Genomic DNA, 20,698 nt, shown 5'->3' with positions numbered 1-20,698 from the left:
AATGGACAGACTCTAAAGGGAGAACAATTAAAGACAAGTCACATAATTATATGTGTGATGCACCAAAACCTCAAGCCTTCACAGTATTAGTTGTGAAATGGAAAGAAATACAGCAAGCAGCAAAGGAGAGGAGGCCCACGCTAATTACAAATCATATCATTAAACTGACGCTTACTGACCAATTTTTTATTTAAATAAGTGACATTAGTAAGCTTAAGGACTAACTAAAAGTTTGTGTTTGAGCAGTTTTTATTATTAAACAGATATATATTTAAAAATGTAACAAAAACTAAAAAACCTCAAACGTTTTCTATTTACTTCAGACTATTAAGTAGTCAGAGTATTAAGACATAAAAAATATATGTAAAACTGAACATGTTTAGCTGTGTTTCCGATTTCTGATTAGTCTTGATTAAAGTTTGTAAAATTGCCGTATATTTCACATATGTGTTTTTTTTGCGTCTCACTGTCTCCAAGTTGTGTCAACAGTTCCGTCTGTACCTCATGAAATCTGCTCTGCGATCGTTTTTTTCTTTGATTTATGTTCGTGGTTTTGTTTTGAAATTCCTAACCGGAAGTACATCCCGTGGTCCACTCCAGCTTGACGCCGTTCATTTTGTCCTGGTCCTGTCCTTCTGTTGCATCCGCCGCAACATCCGCGGCCCCCCGCAGAGGACAGCGAGCGCTCGGAGCACGCAGGCCCCGCGGAGGGAAAGGGTCCTGGCCTGGGCGCGGATCGCGAGGAGGCCGCGGGCCCTGCCGTTGGATGGAGTCGGGGTGCGTTCAGACAGCAATGGCTATGGGCTTGACATCGAAGAAGGCGTCTAGTCGGAGCGTCGCGGTGGAGCGAAAAAACCTCATCACGGTGTGCAGGTACACATCACGACCTCGACGCCGCGCCACTCCGGGCGCAGGTGTCAGAATGCTCACCTTGATCCATTTAGACTATTTGGGGAGTTTTTGTTTTTTTAATCTGATTCCTGGGATGCAATAAGGATGAAAATGTTGCAAAAATAAAATACATTTATTGAAATTAGGTGATGGAGAGGAGGCAGGTGCGCTTTCACCTTCACATACCCCCACCATAAAAAAAAAAAAATTGTGAGGGAGGAATGTCTTTTCCAGCTGATTTTTTACATCGCAATGAGCTGCACGTTTATGTGTATTTACCCACCTGCCTGCTCTCTGTGTGGAATGGCAGCTTCCCTTAGTTTCACTCCAGTGAGCTGATTATGTCAACATAAGCTGCAGAGAATTCCCTCATCCAGCCTCACAGCACAGACGTCCATAAACCACACAAACACCATCCGCTTAGAATATGCGTGTTCCTGCACCTTTGGCCCCTATGATTAGTGGGATAGGCCCCAGCAACCTCCTACTCAGCAGAGGAAGCAGGTGTGGAGAAAAAAAAGTTGTCCAGACGTTGAGGTAGGCACACAGTCAAGCGGTTTTATTTCAGTTCCTTCTCTGTCCAAGGTCCTGTCTTCATTCTAGTGACTCTTACAAAGAGGTAAAACACACAGGTGAGCGTGGCGGAGCATGGCGGCAAAGAAAAGCTAACCTGACAGTGGAGTTAAAGCACAATCTGTGGTTAGCTGGGACACTAAACATCTTCTCACTTTATCCTGAGACACAGGAAATAGTTAAGGCATTTTAATGACAAACAAACCAGACGAGACAGAAATGAATCTTAAACAGCTTTCTATCAGTAGTGCTCACAACATTTCTCTCTTTTTTTTTTGTTTGGAAAAACAAAGGTTAGCGTTTTTATGACATCCGTGTCGCTGCGAGGGTCTCCTCCAAGTTGTTCCTGCAGATTCCAGTGGGATCAGAGGCGATTCAAGTAGTTCTAGGCTGATCTTTCAGGCTTCATTAGGAGAGATCCTGAGTCAGCGGGGGATTTCTAGCTGGACGTTGAAGCAGGCATCATGGTGGTTCGGGATCCAGGCTTTGACCCGCTGACTGAGACATAGATGTTACTGCAACTGAGCTTCTGCCCGAGTGCAGGAGGAAAATGTCATTAGTGCTTGATGAGTACATCAGGCTGAGCTTTTGTGTACTCTAGTGTAGTGTAGTCTGTCCTTCACTGTAAAAGTATCAGAAATCTAAAGTCTTGACTTTTTGCTTTACTATGTAAGAGGGGATTTTCCTGATCCAGATTGGGGTTAAATTTATTATATTTCTTTTCTATTTTCTTCACTAATAGGACAGGAACCTAAATCTAGACAAGATGTTTTGTCAATGCTTTACAAAATCAAGTGGTTTGGGGACAACAACAAAAAGAAAAATGAAAGAAGGAAACACGTTTCTGCACAAGCTCTGCATGGGGGCTCTATGAGAAAGACATTTTGTGATGAACAGACCCCAAAATGGAAAAAAAATAAAGCATCAGAGAATTAGAGATAGCTGCAATTTCCCAAAACTGTGGAAGTGAAACTAGAAAAATTCAGTTTTTGAGACACAGACAGCATCTGAAAAGGGATTTTGAGACTGTCCACAGTGACAGCTGTGTCATAGTGATCTACTGGAGCTATGTGCCGTTGCCCCTAGCAACACGTTTTCTTTTTTTTAATGTGGCTTTTCTGAGGCCTCCTGCAGCGAATTTCAATATGATTCCAGCTCCAGCCTGAGTAGACGGAGCGTCGGACGGGGCAAACGGAATTCCTTTGGACTCGTTTTGGATTCTAATGCTCAGAATTGTCCCGTTGGCGGCTGTAGTCTGGCTAAAAGGTCCTGCGACGTCGTCCGTAACTGCAGGAGGTGATGCTGTGGATGCGCCGGACCTGAGGAAGAATAGACGAGACGAGTGAGACAAGCGCGTTTCCAAAGAGTTAGTCTTTCAGCTGCGGAGCGGAGAGGCAGGAGACGTCTGAAAGGTGCTGCTGAGGTGGAAGCCTTTTTTTGGGGTGTGGCTCCAGCAGAGATGATGAGACGTTCTGTAAACCTGTTCGGAGCACACTTTAGCTCACGGGCTGCTCCCTGTTTTTGTCCCGGGTGAGGTTGACAGGGGGACACTCAGATAATTTAGTCCAACTTTCTGCTTTGAAGCAATCATAGTAAACATTTTTGCAGAACTGCTTTGGGTTCTAGATGATTTCTGAAACTTTACATCTTCTTTCAACATCGAAGGCTGAACTGGCTCCACATTTGGAAAACAATCTCCATCTGGTCGGCTAACTCTGTCTCCTTTAAGACCATCGTGACCCTCTCAGAGATTCACACTCTCATCCTTACTGCCCAGCTTGCCGCTCCATCTCTCCACACTTTCGCTGACCATGAATCACTTTGCTGAGACAATATTGTTCACGGGGAGATAGACACGCCCTGATGTTTTTTTTTAATTTTATTTGAGCCCGTAAACATGTTTGGTTTTTTTATTATGTAATTTATCATTATTTTATTTGTTTTTGAGTTTGTTAGCCAGTCCAGAGCAGGACAGGGTGTCTCCTTCCGACAGGTCAGCACTGCTGCACAGAGATCGTCGCCAGCGAAGAGTTCGTCATCTGATCCTGCCGATTATGCCAAGACTGAGGAAAGACAGACGAAAAATAAAACGGGAGACAAAGAGAAGGAAGTCAGGGAAGTGTTTCTATGAGAGTCAGGGAATAAAAACGAGGCGGTTAATGGAGGGGCTTCTCGTATTTGGAGTTAGGTGTCACAGCTGAGAAATGCAGAAAGCCGTGGCGTACAGTGGAAGGGTGAGACCGGAGAACAAGAACGCTATTAAAGAGGACTGAGTGGGTTTGGCCTAAATCCAGGCTAAGTGAGAGGGGGCACAAAAGGAGCTTGTCAGGAAGCCGTGGATGTTGTTTTCAGTGTCATATCGTACCAAGAGCACGTTGCTGCTCCCCTGCAAACTGCTTTGCTCTGAAGGCACACAAATCAGATCCAAGGAGCTCATCTGTTGCAATCTGTCCTCAAAGATTCCTCCGCTTTGTCGAGGCGTTTGGCAGTTTCCTTCTGAACTTAAATGTGATTACATCAACAGAGGGCAGCTTAGCTGTGAGGAATTCAGCATTTTTCTCCTTCCGAAACCACACGTTTTGCTGCTCTATACCTCTGAGGAAAACTTTAAAAAAAAAGATGCTTATTCTGGCGGAACGTTTGCTTAAATCATAACTCCCCATAACTCGTTAAATCAGTCTGGTTTGCAGAAACCTACAACCAAACCTAAGTTAGAAGCCACTGACCTGTTTCTTTGATAAACCCGGCATGACCAAACAAAGTCCAAGCTCCAAACATGAGTTCAATCCCGCTCCCTGTGCAGATGCTGTGCTGGTGTCCCAAAGTTTGCTGTGATGCTCCGGCTCCCTGCTCACATTTGGCTCCAGTCCCCCCCACCCGGCGATGCGGCCCCCTCTCATCTAGAGCGTCTTGCGTTTGGGGAAGAAGGCTTTTCGAAAGGAGGTGGTGGTGGTGCCTCTGCTGAAGCTGGCGCCGCCCAGGGAGATCTTGGTCTTCCCGCTGGTGATGGTGGAGGAGCCCAGAGACGTGGTGCTGCGGCCCCGGGTGATGGAGGAGTTCCCCATGGCCAGTTTGCTCTTCCCCCTCTTGATGGTGGTGTTGCCCAGAGTTAAGGCCGTCTTCCCCTCGGTGAAGCTGGTGTTGCCCATTGAGGAGAAGCTCGTCTTCCTGACCCAGGTCTGGCGGCGGCGTTCGGGACTCACTCGACGCGAGGCATCGCACGCTCATACAGCACGCCCTGCTGCGCAAACCCCCAGGGTTAGTAGTAACATGCGATCCGGGGGAAAGCTAAGCACGAATAGTGCGACCCTCAGATGGCATAATGCCTCCGTTGAGCTGCTCTACGTGGGCCGTGGAAGGCCACATACCACCCATGTGTGGTGTGAATGGACAGAGGCAACCGTAGGTGGCTGCAGCCTATCTGGGAGGACGGGGACAGTGGAACGATTGTCCCATCGCCACGACGACACCAGACGTTTGAAGGACACATTGTTGTGAGGAGGACAGTCTGCAGTGACATCACTGTCTTCCGAGCCATTGTTCCCTATAGCCTGTGATTGTAAGACATTCCCTATGTGTGCAGCTGTATGCACCATATGGAAGCTGAGCTGCTGCGTCTCTTTCTATACCGGGGGGCTGGACGGGTTTGCCTTCTCCACATGGATCGGAGGCTTTGATTGCGTTCTTCCATATGGTTTATCCTTTGAAGAGTTTATTTTGGTTTCATAAAATCCTCAAATGCGTACACGAAAGGCAGTCAAGCGCAGCAGCAGTTAGGTTGGTTAACTTTATAAGCACTGTAACATCGCGAGCCTTTACATATATCCTCAGAAACATGGCTTTACTGTTGATTATACAGGAAACTTCTCGGCATGCGAGGAACTCCTACATCTGAAGCCGTGATGGCTGCAGAGCACAGTAGAGCAGTGTTGGGGAGAACCACGCACGCTCGCGCTCGTCTCCACATACATCACACATGTGTGTGCTCACGCTTCCCCTCCCTGCCAACACAGCACACCAGAAAACTCTGTCTCATCTCTGCGACACACCTGCCGCCTCCTCTGCCATCTCAAACGGGTTCTCGCCACGTCTCCGCTCCGCAAACACAGCAGTTCGTTCGTTCGTTTGTTTGATGTACAGCTGTTTTACTGACCTTCTAAAACCACAAAGATACATCCACAGCTGTCTGGGTGTGTGCAGGATTCACGTGTGAAAGTTCCAGTAGACGTTGCTGTGGGTTTCGGCGCCCTTGACCAGGGTGGTCTTGACCACAGACACGGACTTGGTCCCGTGCGTGAAGGTCAGAGTCGTGAGAGAGCTTGTGGTCTCCCCGCGTGTCACAGAGGTTTTGCCGACTGCTATGCTGGTTTTTCCCAAAGTTACTGTGGTTCTGCTCCAGCAGATGGAGGATTTGCCCCAGGAGATGATGTACGTAGTCCTTAGGATTGCAACCCTGCCTTTGGTGAAGGAGGTCCTGCTTGAGGAGAAGGAAGTTTTCCACTCATTGTTAGAGTCTTTTTTTGGCGGCTTGGCTGTGCTGGCTGCCTTTGCCCTGGCTTCAGGTGTCCTTTCCATCTAAGTGTTTCTGCGTTTGCCCGTCAAGGCTTTCCGAAAGGAGGTGGTCGTGGTTCCCCGGCTGAAGCTGGCCCGTCCCAGAGCCACTGTCGTTTTCTGCCTCTGGATGGTGGAGTCTCCCATGGAGGTAGTGGTCACTCCTCTGAAGATGGAGGAGTTCCCTAAGGCGACGGTAGTCTTTCCTCTGGCTATGGAGGTGCTTCCCACCGCCAGGGCAGTCTTGCCTTCTGTGATGCTGGTGTTCCCCATGGAAGCAGACGGTCGGCACGAGCCGGTGCCCTAAAGCCAGCTCCTAGCGTGCATAGTCCCTCTGTGGGGCTGAAGGGTGAGCCTGTGAGGTCAAACAGCCAAACTAAAGCTTCAGCAGCTTCCCTAAATACACCACAATGTATAGATGAGGGGGAGGGAATCATTTGATCATTCTTTGATGCGGTCGGTCCCTCAGAGAGACGAGATCCAAGCGGAGCTGCACGCACAAACACAGGAAAGACAGGGGGCTAATTGTGTTGATTTCATGATAACAAAGCCCGAGCATTAAAGGGGGGCTTTGTGAAGTACACAAGACAATTGGGGTGACCTCAGTGTGATAATGTGGCAAAGTTCCCAAAAGCAGAAAACAGGCCTGCTCCCGCCGTTGTTCACATACAGTTGTGCATTTGTACAGTACAGCACAAAGTTGCATATCTCGTCTTATATTCAAAGTTGACAAAGTTCTCTGCAGTTCTGCTGCAGCAGGTAAGTCATATTTGGTGACGGCTTAACAGGAATCAAGACCACTTTTTAACCGAAGCTACACTCTGAACCCCAAAAGACTGTATACTAATGCAATTCAGACGCATGCTCAGTATTTTTAAAATAGAAAGTTTAAACGCCAAATTTGATGTCATGGATAAAAACCTAACAAATATAAACATTTGACAAAAAGTGCTGGAGAATCCACTGTGTTCTGATGATGAAAACTTGGATGATTTATAAAAATGAATTTACATCCTTTGTTTTTTTTTTTAAATGACAAATCGTGCAATGCATCGTGGTCAAATCTAGGGAGCACTGGTTTTTGCAGAGGCTTCTGGGAAATTTTGGAACTGAAGATCTGAAGATCTGTACACCCCCAAAAAATAGCAAACGCCTGATATAGTCCAATAATTATTGAGTATATTGGGACTGAACCATTGACTGGATATGAGAACGGGACTGAATGACCCCTCCCACCGGGCGCTCCAAACAGGAAGTGCCTGCTGGATCAAAGAATCTGAAATTCTGTAAAGTTCAAGCTCACCCCTGATTGGTGAGAGCGGTTGCCATAGAACCAATGGCTCAGACCGACTAGGACCAATCACGGACATCGTCTGGCTTCAACATGGCGACTGAATTGACTTCACCTGGAGCTGGAAGTAAGCCGTTTTCTTTGGGTGACGCCACACTCACTCACTCCTTCTCATATTCAGTCAGTGGACTCAACCCAAGTTGTTGTAGAGGTTCACTGTGGCCGTTTTGAGACTTTATTATCGCAGGCTTTTTAAAGGTGCGCAGGGGGCGGCTAAGTGGGCTGGAGTGGGATTTTAATGTTTTATGATGTTTTATCCTAAAAAAAGAAAAAAAAGTCCAACTCAAGCCTTTTTTTTTGTCTTCAAATGCTCCCTCTGACCAAAGGGGATCAGAAGCCCCTCATGCTTTCCCCTTTGTGTGCTTCTGTTTCAGGTTCTCGGTGAAAACCCTTCTGGAAAAATACACCGCAGAGCCCATAGATGACTCATCTGAGGAGTTCATTAACTTTGCGGCTATTTTAGAGCACATCCTGAGCCACCGCTTCAAAGGTAACACCACAGGTAACATCACCACCGGACGGAGAAATGACTCAATATTAAAGCAGCATGGTCATGTTGTGGAATCAAAAGCAAAGAGGAGGAGGTTCCGCATTGTGCTGGACTGTCTAAGCTGCGCTTCAACCTTCCACAGGCTCGGGAAGCTGGTTCAGCTCGGACGGACAGCGCAGTTTCTGGGAATACATCCGTCTGGCCTGCAGCAAAGTGCAGAACAACTGCGTCTCCAGCATCGAAAACATCGAGAACATCAGCACATCCAGAGCAAAGGCGAGGCATCCTGAGTACGCAGCAGCGTGTGAGTGCGAGCTCAGTCTGACTTCCCTTTGCTTCCTGCAGGGCCGAGCGTGGATTCGGGTGGCGCTCATGGAGAAACGCCTCTCGGAATATGTGTCCACTGCTTTGAGGGACACCAGAACCACCAGGTTTGTTGTCTCTTTATGAGTTCATACTGAGAAGAACTGCTTAGATTGAACTAAATCCATCTCTTTGTTTAACAGGAGGTTCTATGACGACGGAGCCATTATGCTCAGAGAGGAAGCCACGGTGCTGACCGGCATGCTGATTGGACTCAGCGCCATCGACTTCAGGTTTAGTTAAAAAAAACAAAACGTTGAATTTCAAAATAAAAGTGATCTTTTTGGGGACAAATTAAGACAATTTTGTGACTAATTTGGATGTTAAATCTAAATTAGAATCAGAAAAACTTTTAGAGCAAAGTTTTAGATTGTGCAATCTGTGTTTCTGAAATTCCAATATGGTTATTGCTGTTAAAAATAAAAGTTTTGAAACAACACTACAGCAAAAAAAAGAAGAAGCCCTTTTTTCCTTTTGGAGCGCCATTACACTAGAAAAAAAAAAAATTAAAATAAAACAATTAAATAATATATAAATACAGTAAGTTGTGATAAATATGTGTTTAACGTGTTAAGTGTTAAATTTAGTTGTGATGTTCTGCCCCTTTAAGAAAAAACTAAAGCTTGAATCTAGCCAAAAACACTCAAATTTAGGTATATTGCTCTGGTAATTGGAAATATTATGTCCCTATAATTATCACAAAAATACCTGTTGGTATATTTATACACTTTTTCCTCAAAATATTTCATATTTTAGGTGCTGCAACAGTCCATCTATCCTTACTTCTAGACTCTTAAAGTGAGACTAGAATTAGATTCTTACAATGTTAAGAAGAATTTGTAGGTATATGTAATGATGGCGTCAAATAAATCGTTCCAGTTTTTCTAAATGAAGCAATTCTTTACAAATAAAAAAAATCTGCTTAAAAATATAATGTAAAGTAAAAATACTTGTTTCATTAGTTATACTGATTAAAACAAGACATTTTAAATGTATTGTTGTAATACAACTCTTTTTTAAAGAAAAGTCTCTCATGAGTTTGACTTACATCAAGTTGAAAAGGAAATTTGAAGCAGAAACGAGACCCAAAAACAAACATCCTTCTGTCAAACATCATGACTTACAGACAGAAAACCTTATCCTCTGCCGGTTTGCTGGAACTTTACAGCAGTTTTTCCTTCCAGGAAAACTTTGATCTGAACAAGAAAACATCAGATTATAACTAAATAAAAACAGCCAAATTTGATCCTTTTTTCACAATAAATCCCTTTCTGTGCAGTTTTTGTCTGAAAGGGGAGAGTCTGGATGGGAAATCTCCGGCTGTGATTGACTACACGCCCTACTTGAAATTCACCCAAAGGTGAGACTGACCTTACCTGGGCGTGCTTCTGTGTGGGACGCTGATCGCCCTTTGCGTCTTTCTTCCGAAGCTACGACTACCTCAGTGATGAGGAGGACCGGCGCAGCGTGGACAGCAGCAACAGCGAGGAGAGCGTCCCCGAGCATCCTTACATCCCTCTGGTCACGGACGAGGAGAGCTGGAGCAACAAGTGTCGCAAAATGGAGCAAAGGTTCAAGATCGTCTACGCCCAGAAGGTGACACGCCTCCACCCGTAATCGCCGCCCTTTCTGGTCACCTTCAGCTCATGCGTGTTTGGTGCCCAGGGTTACCTGGAGGAGCTGGTGCGTTTGCGGGAGTCGCAGCTGAAGAATGTGGAAACAGAGAACAAGCGATTGAGAGCCAAAGTGGAGGAGCTGTCAGTGCAGAGCCAGCAGGAGAAGAAGGAGCTTGAAGCCATCGTTCTGGAACTGCAGGCTCAACTGTAAGAACACACTTTCCTTCTTAAAGTCTCGCACAGTTCCTTTTAAAAAGGGCTTCAACACAATCCCGACTGTTGTGAAAATATTCCCAACATATTCCTGTCTGGTTTCTCCTCAGCACTGCCCTCACGCCCTGCAATTCCTCCAATCTGGCTAAAGATCTGTCCATCCCGCTGGTCAACCAGTGGTCTGCCATCACAAACGACCAAGGCGATGTCAAGATTTTCCGCAGGTAAATCCATTACAGAACTCCGGGTCGTGTTCAAGTATGCCATCCCTCTTCCGATCCTGCTTGATCCCTTTTGGGGTTGCTGGAGCCTATCCCAGCCACTGTTGGGCAAAGGCGGGGTATACTTTGTTTGTTGAAAACTGCTTTTATTAAAAATACTAGCGCAGCTTTGATTGACGCTTGTTGTGGAAACTTCCAGGAGGAGTTTCCACAGTCTGGAGCTGCTCTCTGCAGATGTCAGTCTGAACTCGGACTCCCAGAAGCTGGAAGGGAGACAGAACGGAGATGCTGCCTGGACCTCAGCAGGTAAAGATGACGGCTTTGAACATTTGCTGCAGAAAAAGTTCGGTCAACCCCAGCCGCCACTCCTCTTTTTGAACTTGAAGTGTCAGTCCGATGCTACTAGAACTCCAATGTACTCTGTGCATTGACAATAAAGGATTCTGATTCTAAATAGAGTCCCACTCCAATCATCTTCTGATTTATTTTCAAAGCTTTCCCAGGGCTCTTTTGAATATGATTATAGTTTTTATCCAAACGTTTTCTTTAAACTGTTGTTTTCTAGGACGTAGTTTCTGCAGAGCAGCAGGAGTTCATTAGAAATTCCCCTCTGAGTTGTGGGCGAAACCGTTGGCAGGGGCACCCCCCCCCCCCCCCTTCCATCACCCAAAACTGAGCTCTTTGTTTACATGCTGTCCCGCTAGCTTACAGCCCTTCACACCCCCCAACCTAACATTAGCTGTGCGGAACACGGAGCTTGTGGGCCCGCACTGTTTTTCTGCATCACAAATACAACTTTTTCTTCAACAGAATTATTTTGTCTGCTTCTAATTCACGAGGAATTGTACTAAAGAAATACCCCGAAATGCAATTTTGAGCTTCATATTCTTATGAAAAGTCCTCCATATTCAGAAAAATGCCGCAAGAACATGTTAAAAACACCAAGAACATCATTTTCATCAGAGTGGGTCTTTAATAAATACATAACAGCCTTTAAGAGGCACAAATTGGCATAAAAGCTAGCTTGTAGGCCGTCTAAACTCTGCATGATCATGAGCCGAGTCCTGTTGTTGCAGGAAAAGACAACACTCCATCCATGCTGGGTCTTTGCGGCTCCCTGGCCTCTTTACCGAGCTCCAAGTCCCTGGCGAGCCTCAAGTCCAGCGAGTGTTTGGTCAACATCAGCACCGAGCCCAGCCCTGCACTCTCTCCCAGCTAGGAGCAACATGACTTAACTCTGAGCCTGTCTGACTGGAGATGCTGCGTTGACTCTGTCCAAAATACCCATCTGAAACTTTGCCAAACGCCCGACTGGATTTTTGTATCTGAGAGACGTGAAGCTGAAAGGATCTCTTCTCCTCACCTCATCCACTCAATGCTTTGCTCTTAATTTCCAGTGTTTCGGTCCCTTCATCCGTCTGATCTACTTTCTTAAAGGTCTACTGATAGAATGCCGTGCCTCCATCTGTGGGTTCGTCCACCCGTGTAACCATAGCAGCAGCTGCAGCAGTTTGGATGCAGGAACAGTCGGATGTGACAGTGATGTCAAGCAATGAAGGCCTGCATCTCATGGTGGCTAATTGAGGTATCAGACCCCTAAAATGTGAGGAGATGTTTAAAACCAAACCTTATGACTTTTAAGTTACAGTATGTTCAATTCAATGCAGTAGTTTCTCTTCATTGTTTTGTGTGGCAATAAACAGCCTTTTCCCATTGTGTGTTCATTGAGCTTAGAGAGTTTTTCACATTGTTTGTTGTTTCATCGTTTTGGCTCCATCTAGTGGTGAGATGTATGAATTGTTTATTGGGTCATGAAACTCCACTAACTTTATTCTTTAAACAAAGTCAAACCTCATTAGATTCCTCCACATTTTTATCACTTGTTGAATTCAGTTACACATCCTCTATACTTTAATATTTTTATTTTCTGATGTCGGCAAAGAAATCCACGACACCTAATTGGGTTACAGTTTTTATTTTAAGGAGTTAATCATGATGCAACATTTTTAAAGTGCTTAAGAATTTAATTCAGTTTCTTTATTTTAACATGTTGATAAAGGAGTGTTTTTTTAACCGCACAACACTTGACATGAATACTTTAAGCATTCACCAAGAAAAACTTCTAGTTATCATAAAAGATAAGACCCAAACTACATGTGGTGTATTTTGTTTCTGACACGGTTTATTCATATTAAAATTTGGTTTTAAATATGTAGTTTATTAAGCTACATTTATTTACAAAAATGTCAAAACTAAAAAGTTTTGGATAAATTTGGATAAACTGATATGCCTTTTAATTACCCTTAAAGTGTTCAAAGGTCAATTTTAAAGAGAACCTCAATTATTGAAAAGAAAATGGCCAGAAAAAGAGTTTTTGTAGTCTAAAATCAGAAAGACTCCTCCTCTGGTCAAGCAAGCCATTTTGTCCAATTGTTTTTTTAAACATCTGAAGTTCATTCGAATATGATACAAAAATTGAATCAAATATGTTTTTAAAAAAATAATTCGGGTTGACATCAGTTTCGACATTCATTATTCCTCAAATCAAATCAAAACAATCTTTGTTTATACTGTACAGCACTTTTCAGGTTTTTTTTATAGTGACAAAATTCAGAATTCAATACAGAAGGCTGATGGCCAAGAAATCATTCAGTTTACATATCTTATAAATGAATAATCAACTACACATAAAACAATTAAGTGGGGAAAAAATAAAATTAAAATGGGTGTATCCTAATTAGAAATAATAAATTAAAAAACTTTAAAAGCCCTTCATATCTGGAAACATGTCCCTTCATATCTTAGTTAGGGCCCTGAACTTTGACAGTGGGTGTACTACATTTAGTAATACTTCTCCCTCCCTTTTGGATTGTGTTGGGTGAATACTTTTGACTTCATTTCTTGCTCTACGCACGTTTTCACGTGTCTGAAATCATTTTCTTGAACTGAACTAACACAAAGTGCTGTAGACCAGGATAATAAGTGAACTCCATCCTCGTGACAGAACATGTTCCTGATTGTCTTCACCCTCCAAACCTCATCTGAACATCGAGAGGAGCCCCTGCAGTGACCCTCAGAGGTCCTAGAGGCTTACAGACCACACACACCATGTGAATGGACGCTCCAAGCACAGAAAATGAACGTTTTCACAAAGTGGGCGGGAGTTTTCCAGCTGGGCCGTGTGCTCTGATGACAGACCCACCCGAAAGCCAATCGGCGCTCCGCACAAATCTGCATCAACCAGTGAGAAATCCTCTGGTGCGCCCATATGCTGCACGGGATAGTTGTGCAGGTTGAGCTGTTGTGTTGTCACTTTGCAGTAATGTTTGAGGCATGTTCTGCGCCGGAGCGCATTTCTGCGTAATGACGGAGAACGCGCAGATTACCGGGACGCGTTAAAGTGCAAACCCACGCAGCTCGTTCTTCTTATCGAAAGAAAAGAATCCATTGAAAAGAAAGATGAAAGTGTGTGCAGAAGAAAGCTCGGGAGTTGTGCCAATCAAGAGGACTCGCCGCGGTTTCTTCGCTTTGGATGAACTGAGTGCGCGCAGAGAGGAGCTGCTGTGAGCCGTGAGCGCGGAGCAAAGAAGCGGTGTGTTTTTTTTTACAAGCCCGGCTGCGGGACGCAAGAGGCGAGATGTCAGGCCGGAGTGGAGGAGCGCCCCGGGGGTGCAGCAACCCAAGCCTGCAACCCCTCAGAGCCACGGTCCCGTACCAGCTCCAGAGGGGCTCCGCTCTCCTCTGCAGGGAGGTCAAAACGGGTAAATACGCACGCAAGAGGAGGGGGTGTCAGTGCGCATTCACCTCCATGTGGTCCAAAGCTTTATTGTTTTATGTGAGACAAAAAAAGTGCACAACTGCTCAACAATGAGTGAGTGATGCAGATCCTTTTGACTAGATAACTAAATCATAGATGTATGTATAATAGATCGAGTTGCATGAGGGGATCTTCTAGAACCAATCCAGGGCTTTTGTTGCAGTTTTTATTAGTGGACAAACACATTCACTTAAATATCTAGACAACATTCCGCATACTGTGACTCAAGAGACAGTAGAAAATCTGCATTATTACAATTTAGTTTCGAGAAAAAAAGTCACATTTCTCAGCCTATTGGAGAACCAAATGGACCAGTTGTCCAATATTTTCTTTTCCAAAAGTGGGCTTACAAATACAGTTTCAGCACGATGTGAAAGTCAAGCTACACTCCTCTCATAATGTTATTTGGACACTTAGCTGCTCCTCCTTTTGCACTCTGACCTAAAGGCTTTCTCTTGCTGCATGCTTGATGCTAACGCAGCAGCGGATTTGAAAGGATTCTGATTCTGTTGTTTCTCTATTCACATCTGCATGTTGTTTATGCGTCCCTGCAACCCTGGACGCTGAGAGCGAAGCCATGTGTGCTCTCAGGTTGGTGGTAAATGTATTAGCAGCATGTTTCCAGGTCAAATGCGTGATCCTCACCTGCCAGACTTTTACTTTTACTCAGTTTTGCTGCACACATTAAGAAAAAGGGATCTTGACACAAACTAGCACTATGGTAAACCACCGGATCGTCTTACTTACTCATAAGATTACTACAGGTAGAACGCGACTACGTCGCCATAGAAACAGGAAGTGAAAGTCTCCTTGATTCCATGTACATCCTCTCTGTTTCTTAAAGCGGACAGAACCTCGGCGCGCCCACCGAAACCCACAATCCGCAGAACTCTCTCCCTGGACACAATCGTGGGACCCTATCTGCAGGGACAGTGGCCCAAAGAGGCGGAGGGCTCTGCGGTCACCTGTGTCAACGACAAAGCCACCCAGGTGAATGTCACTGGCCACCGACGTGTAAATTAGTGATGAAAACACCCGTGTAATTACAGCAGGTGAAGATGACTGCAGAATAGCAGTGATCCTGCCAGTGCGTAAAACCTGTTGCTTCATGTTGCAGATAAGAAAAAGCAGGCAGCTTGAATTCCAAATGCTTGTCAGCTCCTTCGCTTGTAGGATTTCTATAACAGACAAGATATCTGATGTTGGCTCTGCAGGTGTCTTCTTGTGGTTCCAGTTGGAGGCAGAGGGTGAGAATCAGCCAACTGGAAATAGTTGTTTTTTTGTTCTTCTTTATACTCTGCTCTTCTACTCCCCCCCCCCCACTGTATCGGCTCCAATCTAGTGCACAAAGCCCAGAGTAACATCTTCAGGCTCCGCAGCTTCATCGTCGCTCCTGGCACGGTTGAAACCCACATGAACCCCCTTTGCTTCCATTGTGAGGAACAAACCCCTCCTGACCTCATTATACAGACACCCCATCCCCCAGCACTCTCCTCAAGCACACTCGCACAAGCAGCCCACCCCCCCCTTTGACAAAGTTTCTCTGCATTATGTCAGATGGTGTAACTGCTTACTTCCACACGAACTGCCGTAACGCCACAGATGCTCATCGACGGATCAACTGACCTCAGATCAGCCACCAGTCATACAACTGTCATAACCACTGGGAACAAGATCCATTTATGTTCTAAAATGTGTTCATCCTTTGAGAAAACGCTCCTGGAATGAGCCTTCGACTCGGCTAAAGCGGCGTTGGAGAACATTTCCACATGTGGATGTCAAACGTTGACGTCTTTCACTGAATTAAATCAGTAATCTGAAGTCTACAGGTTTATAAGTGACAAAATATTGGTGAATGACAGCTATTTCATTTGTTCCTGAATGGTTTTCCAAGCTTGAAACTCAAGTGGTCCAAGCGCGGTGCTATCTCCCTGTCTTTTTATAGGTCTGTATCTCATGATCCCTGGCTCATATTTTGGGGAGGGTGGAGTTGTTGGTTTTGGATGAGGTTGGGGGGGGTTGTAACTCTATACCAACGTCCCTCTATGACCGACTCCTGCCGCATTCTGAGCTTTCCAGCCAGGCACCGGGCGTTTTAGTCAACCGGAGAGCGGGTCGTATCTGATTTTTACCTGCTCGCCGCGGCCTTTCTGTGGCGCTGTGAAGCCGACAGCTTAAAAGGAGGTTTTGTTGTGTAAGACGGAGAGCCACTATGCTGCAGGGAGAGAGATCTGAATCGCAGCATGCATCGTTAGCTTAGGCAGGCTCATGAATAGAATGGACGCTGCTGAGTGGATCAAGTTGTGTGGGAAGCAGCTGATTAAGAACCAGAACTTTGAGGGCCCCAACCTTGAATTCACTTGGTGACGATGAACGTCCAGCAGCCGTCTGCCTCCAGCCAGCAAGCTGCTGGTAGAAGATCGAGGGTTTATGTGAAGAAATCGGTACGAAGGTCGACGTGAAAGCGAGGCGTTGAGATGCCGCGCAAAAGAAGAAGTGCATCTTGGCTGCTTGGCTTGTTTTTCAGAACTTTTTGAACAACAGGGTGGATGTTTGTGAAGTGCAGTGAAGTGTGGAGGTGAAAAACTCTCAACCACGGTGTGGTTTGGATGTTTTCTCGTGAGTGTGGAAGTGGGGCTGTTTTTTGCCGCTCACAGCGGTTTCTGGTCGCCTTCCTCTGTACAGCTGCTGTGAGACAGGTGTGTGGGACAGCTGCCGGGTTCAGCTTGTGTGTCCCAGTCTAAAAGAGTTTGCTGGCTCGGCAGAAAAATGGAAAGTGGCTCAGATCGGTTGACCTTTACCGACGGCTTTCTCTGAAACCTCTCAAACATGTGTCCTGTTGTTCATCATGCTGTCATGTTGGATTTCAAAGACTCCAAGTTCCTGGGTGGAGGAGACGCGAGGAAGGAGGAGTGTTGGTGGGCACAAGCGCTCGGCGTCCTGGGGCAGCGCAGAGCACCTGAGGGAGGCAAGTTGTCCAGAGCTTTGAGGTCACAAGGCTGAAGGCGTGGAGCCTTCACAGCCCTGGGCAGCCTCCGTAACCTTTACTTTTTATTCCCACTCTGCCTCCAGGTGGCCAAGCTGAGGCACCAGCTGCAAAAGCGCTCGCGACATGCACCTCCTCCTGCAGGATATGAGCTCCCCCCGCCAGCAGGGCAAGCTGCAGGCATCACTCAGGTAGCCCTCACATGTAATGCAATCAAAATGAAGACGTTAGATTCAACATTTTTTTAGTATTTTAGCTTCTGAGTTGATGCTTGCCGTTGTGCAGACGGTGCCCCTGATGCCGCTGAACAGGCTCGCCCAGCGGCTGCGACGGAGCGTCGAAGGCCTCAGCTTAGAGCTGGAGGAGGTTTTTGTGTCAGAGAAACAAGATGATCAGCATGAGGTTAGAACACTGTGCTGCAGGACTAGAAACTTTACACAAAAAATGTTGTTTTAGCTCAAATATACGTCAAATTTTTTATCTGCCGCTTAGTTTTATGACTAAAAGAAAGTTTTTTTTCTTCAACCCTATCCTTTCAAGACTTTTATGGCACATTTTTGATGTTTTTTTTCTTCTTTTAGATTTTGGATATCCCAGACGGGCACAGAGCTCCCGCCCCGGTGCAGAGATGCAGCAGTGGCTCTCAGAGTGAACCTTCACCGGGACTTCTGGATGCTTCTCTCCTTTCACCTTCTCAGTCCCCCTGTCCTCTTGATCCATCTCTCCTGTCTCCCTCAGCTTCCCCTCATCCACTAAATCCATCTCTCCTGTCTCCCTCACAGTCACCCGTGGCCAAGCCAGGTTAGACTTTGCCTTTCCTTTTGCTTATGCTTCACATTTAGCTTCGCAAAGACCTGAATTAATGAGTTTTCTTTTGGCGTTGCTCAAAAATGGGGACATTTCTCTGTGCAGAGCCGTTAGACTGTGAACCCTTGTGTCCCTCTCCACCAACATCACCTCCGTTGTTTGCGCTGGATGCTCCTCCGCTGCAGCCCTGCTCCTCTTCTCCACGTCCCAACAAAACCTACTCCTTTCAACGTGAGCCACCTGAAGGCTGCGAGCGGATCCGAGTCTGTGAGGAAGCCGTGTAAGTATCAGCTTTAGGGAACCGTTGTTTAGATAATTCAAAAATAATCCACAATTTACTAAATAGGGAGCCCCAATTTAAACAAAAAATACCTTCAACAGTTTATAATCTCCAAACTTATTTTTTCCTTCAATCAAAAACACCTTGAGATCAGATCTAAGACATGAGTCACACCCAGCAGATCAACAAGGCGACACAAGTGAAATGAGTTTTTGCGTAATCTTAAGAACATGTGGAACAAAAAAGCCCTTGAGGTGAAAACTCATAATGAATGTAATAAAAATGATAAAGTGAATCAAACCTATTTTGTTTCTGATTAACTGAGAACTTCTGTACTTCCCTGTTTGTTTACGCCAGTCAGCTTCAGGGGAGTCAAGTGTTTCCAAAAATTGGACAACACTTGACTCATTTAATTATATTCATCCTCTTGAAGAGAAACTTATGAAACATGGTCACCCTGTAAAACAATATGTTGTCTTGTTATTCTTTAGAAATGAAAGAAATGAAGAAGAATTGTTCACATTAAGTCCATTTATTTTTTTAAAATTGGGATTGCTGTTATAAATGGAACTGAAACAAAAGGCTTATTAAATATTTGACAAAAATATTTAATACAGCTGATTTTTGATGGATTCATTAGTTATTAAAAGTATTACTGGCAGAATATGTCATCATTTTAGAAGTATATTTTTGAATAACTAAGTAAACTCTCAGCTAAAAAGAAAATACACTATAAAGGGCTTATAATCTATATCCATATATATGATCATATATTACCTTTGGCACACTAAAGAATGATTTTTTTTTAAATGAAATATGAGTTATTTTCTCAGCTGAGTTATTTTCGATCTCTGAGGCACCGACTTGAACGTGTGAACGAATCAAAATAAAGATTTGGGGTTGTTTTTTGTAAAGAAAATATCATTATAATACCCATAAAAGCTCAAAAAGTTGATTTTACATAATATAGGCTCTGTACAAAAACAATTGTCTGTAGATGCTTTAAATTATTCACCAACCGAAGAAAAGTTGGTGCTTTAGTAGGCTTTTGTTCTGAAATATGATGGTAAAATTTGTTATTGTCTCAGGACTGTTTGTCAGGATGAGCCCCTCCTGCAGCCATCATGTCCCGACCCCAATAAAGTCAACTTTACCCCCCATGGAGGATCTGCTTTCTGCCCTGTCAGTCTTCTGAAACCCCTGCTGCCCTCCATGGACCTGCTGTTCCGTGGCCTGTCAGTGTCTCCTGTCACTGGTTGCTCAGGTCAGGCCTCCCCTACCAGGCACCTGGGCATGCCGTAGGTGGAAATGTGAGCAAGTCCCTTGAAGATTAAAGCACATTGGACTGCCTGGTCTTGAAGAACCTGGAAGTGTTTTATATGCAGCATGACGATGGACAGTGATTATCACTGCATGCCATGATCACAAGGATTATTATAAACTTTTCAACTGCAGCCTTGAGTTTTGTTTGACTCTTGACTAAGTTTGGCCTAAAATCTTTTGGATTTGATGATTATCTTTACCTGTGGGATGAATACTCTTAGCTGGTTGTTTTGCTCATCAGCACTTGCTTTATTCTGTTTTTTTTTTTTTTTCAATATATAAGATGTAGATTAGACTGCAGAACTTAAGTTAAAAAATGTTAGGGAAAACTGGGAGAACTATCAGAGAGAATGTATCTTTTTGATCAAACAAATGTAGTGTTTGTGTCATCTCTTAGTTGCAGGGATCCTTTCATAAATGTCACAGTATTTTCAGGAAACCAAGCACTTGGATTACCTTCTCAGTGTCCTCAGCTATTGACCAGTATCCTACTAGATACTTTTTGTGTCACTTAACAGATAAAAAAACAAAAACAATTTTGTATTTGTTTCGTAAATCTATAGTTTGAAACACAATTATTTTTGACGTATAGTTTTTGAACTGCTACTTTTGTACAGATGTTTCTAGAAAGATATCTATTTTTGTATCTTTGTTCTATGTTTTTAAAGTGTTATGGTTGCGTATTTACTCAAACTACCCTGACATGGGTTGCTAATAAGCTGAAACCAAGGTTATCCTATCTTTGCTGCCTATTGCAGGCATTGTTGGAGCCAAAGTTAGTTTGTTAAGACGTATTCTGTGAATTGGTCCATTTGGATTTGTTCTCAGCCCATGTGTTTTTATTACCGTCTGTTCTGATCATAAAGAAATAAAAGCTATTTGCGCTATTAAAAATACTAAAAAAAAAAAAAAACAATAAAAAAAATAAAAAAACCAGTTTTGGCATCAGATCTTACTGCAACACTGAGAAAACAACTTTCAAGAAAAACTGTATAATTTTTAAATTTGGGAGTTATTTTCTTATACATTTTTCCCCCCAACAAAACTTAAAGAACAACAGCAACTCTAGAAGTTTACACATTAGTGAAATCCCTAATTTTTTGTGTTTTGGCCTAAACCAATGTTAACCAGTGTTTTAACTAAAACCTCAACGATTTTGGTGATATATTAGTTTAATCATTTACGTGTATTGTCATAAAACTCCTTTCGCTGTGAT

General features: G+C 44.3%; 3 protein-coding genes and 1 long non-coding RNA gene across 8 annotated transcripts; 2 read left to right on the top strand and 2 right to left on the bottom strand.

Moving 5' to 3' along the window:
- The first annotated feature begins 582 nt into the window (after window positions 1–582).
- On the top strand, window positions 583–11,982 carry rundc3aa (RUN domain containing 3Aa). Of its 2 annotated transcripts, none has more exons than XM_004071190.5 (11): window positions 583–873; window positions 7,741–7,856; window positions 7,999–8,132; window positions 8,202–8,287; window positions 8,363–8,452; window positions 9,499–9,579; window positions 9,650–9,815; window positions 9,885–10,042; window positions 10,159–10,272; window positions 10,469–10,575; window positions 11,346–11,982. In XM_004071190.5, exons 1-11 carry the CDS (start codon window positions 767–769, stop codon window positions 11,486–11,488), a joined length of 1,302 nt encoding a protein of 433 aa, XP_004071238.1. In that variant the 5' UTR covers window positions 583–766; the 3' UTR covers window positions 11,489–11,982. The 2 variants fall into 2 exon arrangements, with proteins under 2 accessions (XP_004071238.1, XP_011476144.1); XM_011477842.4 differs by having other exon boundaries at window positions 600–873; window positions 7,741–7,868.
- LOC105354516 (uncharacterized) lies at window positions 1,430–5,863 on the bottom strand. Of its 2 annotated transcripts, none has more exons than XR_909121.3 (2): window positions 4,191–5,863; window positions 1,430–3,527 (listed from the first exon to the last, which is right to left on the bottom strand). It is a non-coding gene; the product is annotated as an uncharacterized LOC105354516 (long non-coding RNA). The 2 variants fall into 2 exon arrangements; XR_909120.3 differs by having other exon boundaries at window positions 1,430–2,783.
- On the bottom strand, window positions 6,040–6,288 carry zwi (zwilling). Its single transcript, XM_078950999.1, has one exon. It carries the CDS (start codon window positions 6,286–6,288, stop codon window positions 6,040–6,042), a length of 249 nt encoding a protein of 82 aa, XP_078807125.1.
- Window positions 11,983–13,273: 1,291 nt separating the features above from the next.
- Window positions 13,274–20,697, top strand: fam117aa (family with sequence similarity 117 member Aa). Of its 3 annotated transcripts, XM_011477843.4 has the most exons (9): window positions 13,538–14,030; window positions 14,931–15,076; window positions 15,301–15,333; window positions 16,959–17,054; window positions 17,159–17,263; window positions 17,358–17,474; window positions 17,654–17,873; window positions 17,985–18,159; window positions 19,248–19,613. In XM_011477843.4, the coding sequence occupies exons 1-9, from the start codon at window positions 13,907–13,909 to the stop codon at window positions 19,459–19,461; spliced, it is 1,230 nt and encodes a 409-aa protein (XP_011476145.1). In that variant the 5' UTR covers window positions 13,538–13,906; the 3' UTR covers window positions 19,462–19,613. The 3 variants fall into 3 exon arrangements, with proteins under 3 accessions (XP_011476146.1, XP_011476145.1, XP_004071296.1); XM_011477844.4 differs by lacking the exon at window positions 15,301–15,333 and having other exon boundaries at window positions 13,274–14,030; XM_004071248.5 differs by lacking the exons at window positions 13,538–14,030; window positions 14,931–15,076; window positions 15,301–15,333 and adding an exon at window positions 16,115–16,530 and having other exon boundaries at window positions 19,248–20,697.
- Window position 20,698: the final 1 nt, after the last annotated feature.

Source organism: Oryzias latipes, chromosome 8, assembly GCF_053564925.1.
Source record: "Oryzias latipes strain Hd-rR chromosome 8, Olatipes_Hd-rR_3.1".
In the NCBI taxonomy this organism is placed as follows: domain Eukaryota; kingdom Metazoa; phylum Chordata; class Actinopteri; order Beloniformes; family Adrianichthyidae; genus Oryzias; species Oryzias latipes.
The sequence above is the reverse complement of the archived record's forward strand: the minus strand, read 5'-3'. Positions and strand labels throughout refer to the sequence as shown.

Excerpts from the sequence above, each read along its gene's own strand:
- rundc3aa (XM_011477842.4), top strand. The coding sequence starts at position 767 with ATGGAGTCGGGGTGCGTTCAGACAGCAATGGCTATGGGCTTGACATCG. Across the intron at positions 7,869-7,998 it reads CTTCAAAGGTAACACCACAG|GCTCGGGAAGCTGGTTCAGC; the intron begins GTAACATCACCA and ends AACCTTCCACAG. Across the intron at positions 8,133-8,201 it reads TCAGCACATCCAGAGCAAAG|GGCCGAGCGTGGATTCGGGT; the intron begins GCGAGGCATCCT and ends TGCTTCCTGCAG.
- zwi (XM_078950999.1), bottom strand. The coding sequence starts at position 6,288 with ATGGGGAACACCAGCATCACAGAAGGCAAGACTGCCCTGGCGGTGGGA.
- fam117aa (XM_011477843.4), top strand. The coding sequence starts at position 13,907 with ATGTCAGGCCGGAGTGGAGGAGCGCCCCGGGGGTGCAGCAACCCAAGC. Across the intron at positions 17,055-17,158 it reads GCGCAGAGCACCTGAGGGAG|GTGGCCAAGCTGAGGCACCA; the intron begins GCAAGTTGTCCA and ends CTCTGCCTCCAG. Across the intron at positions 17,874-17,984 it reads GTCACCCGTGGCCAAGCCAG|AGCCGTTAGACTGTGAACCC; the intron begins GTTAGACTTTGC and ends TTCTCTGTGCAG.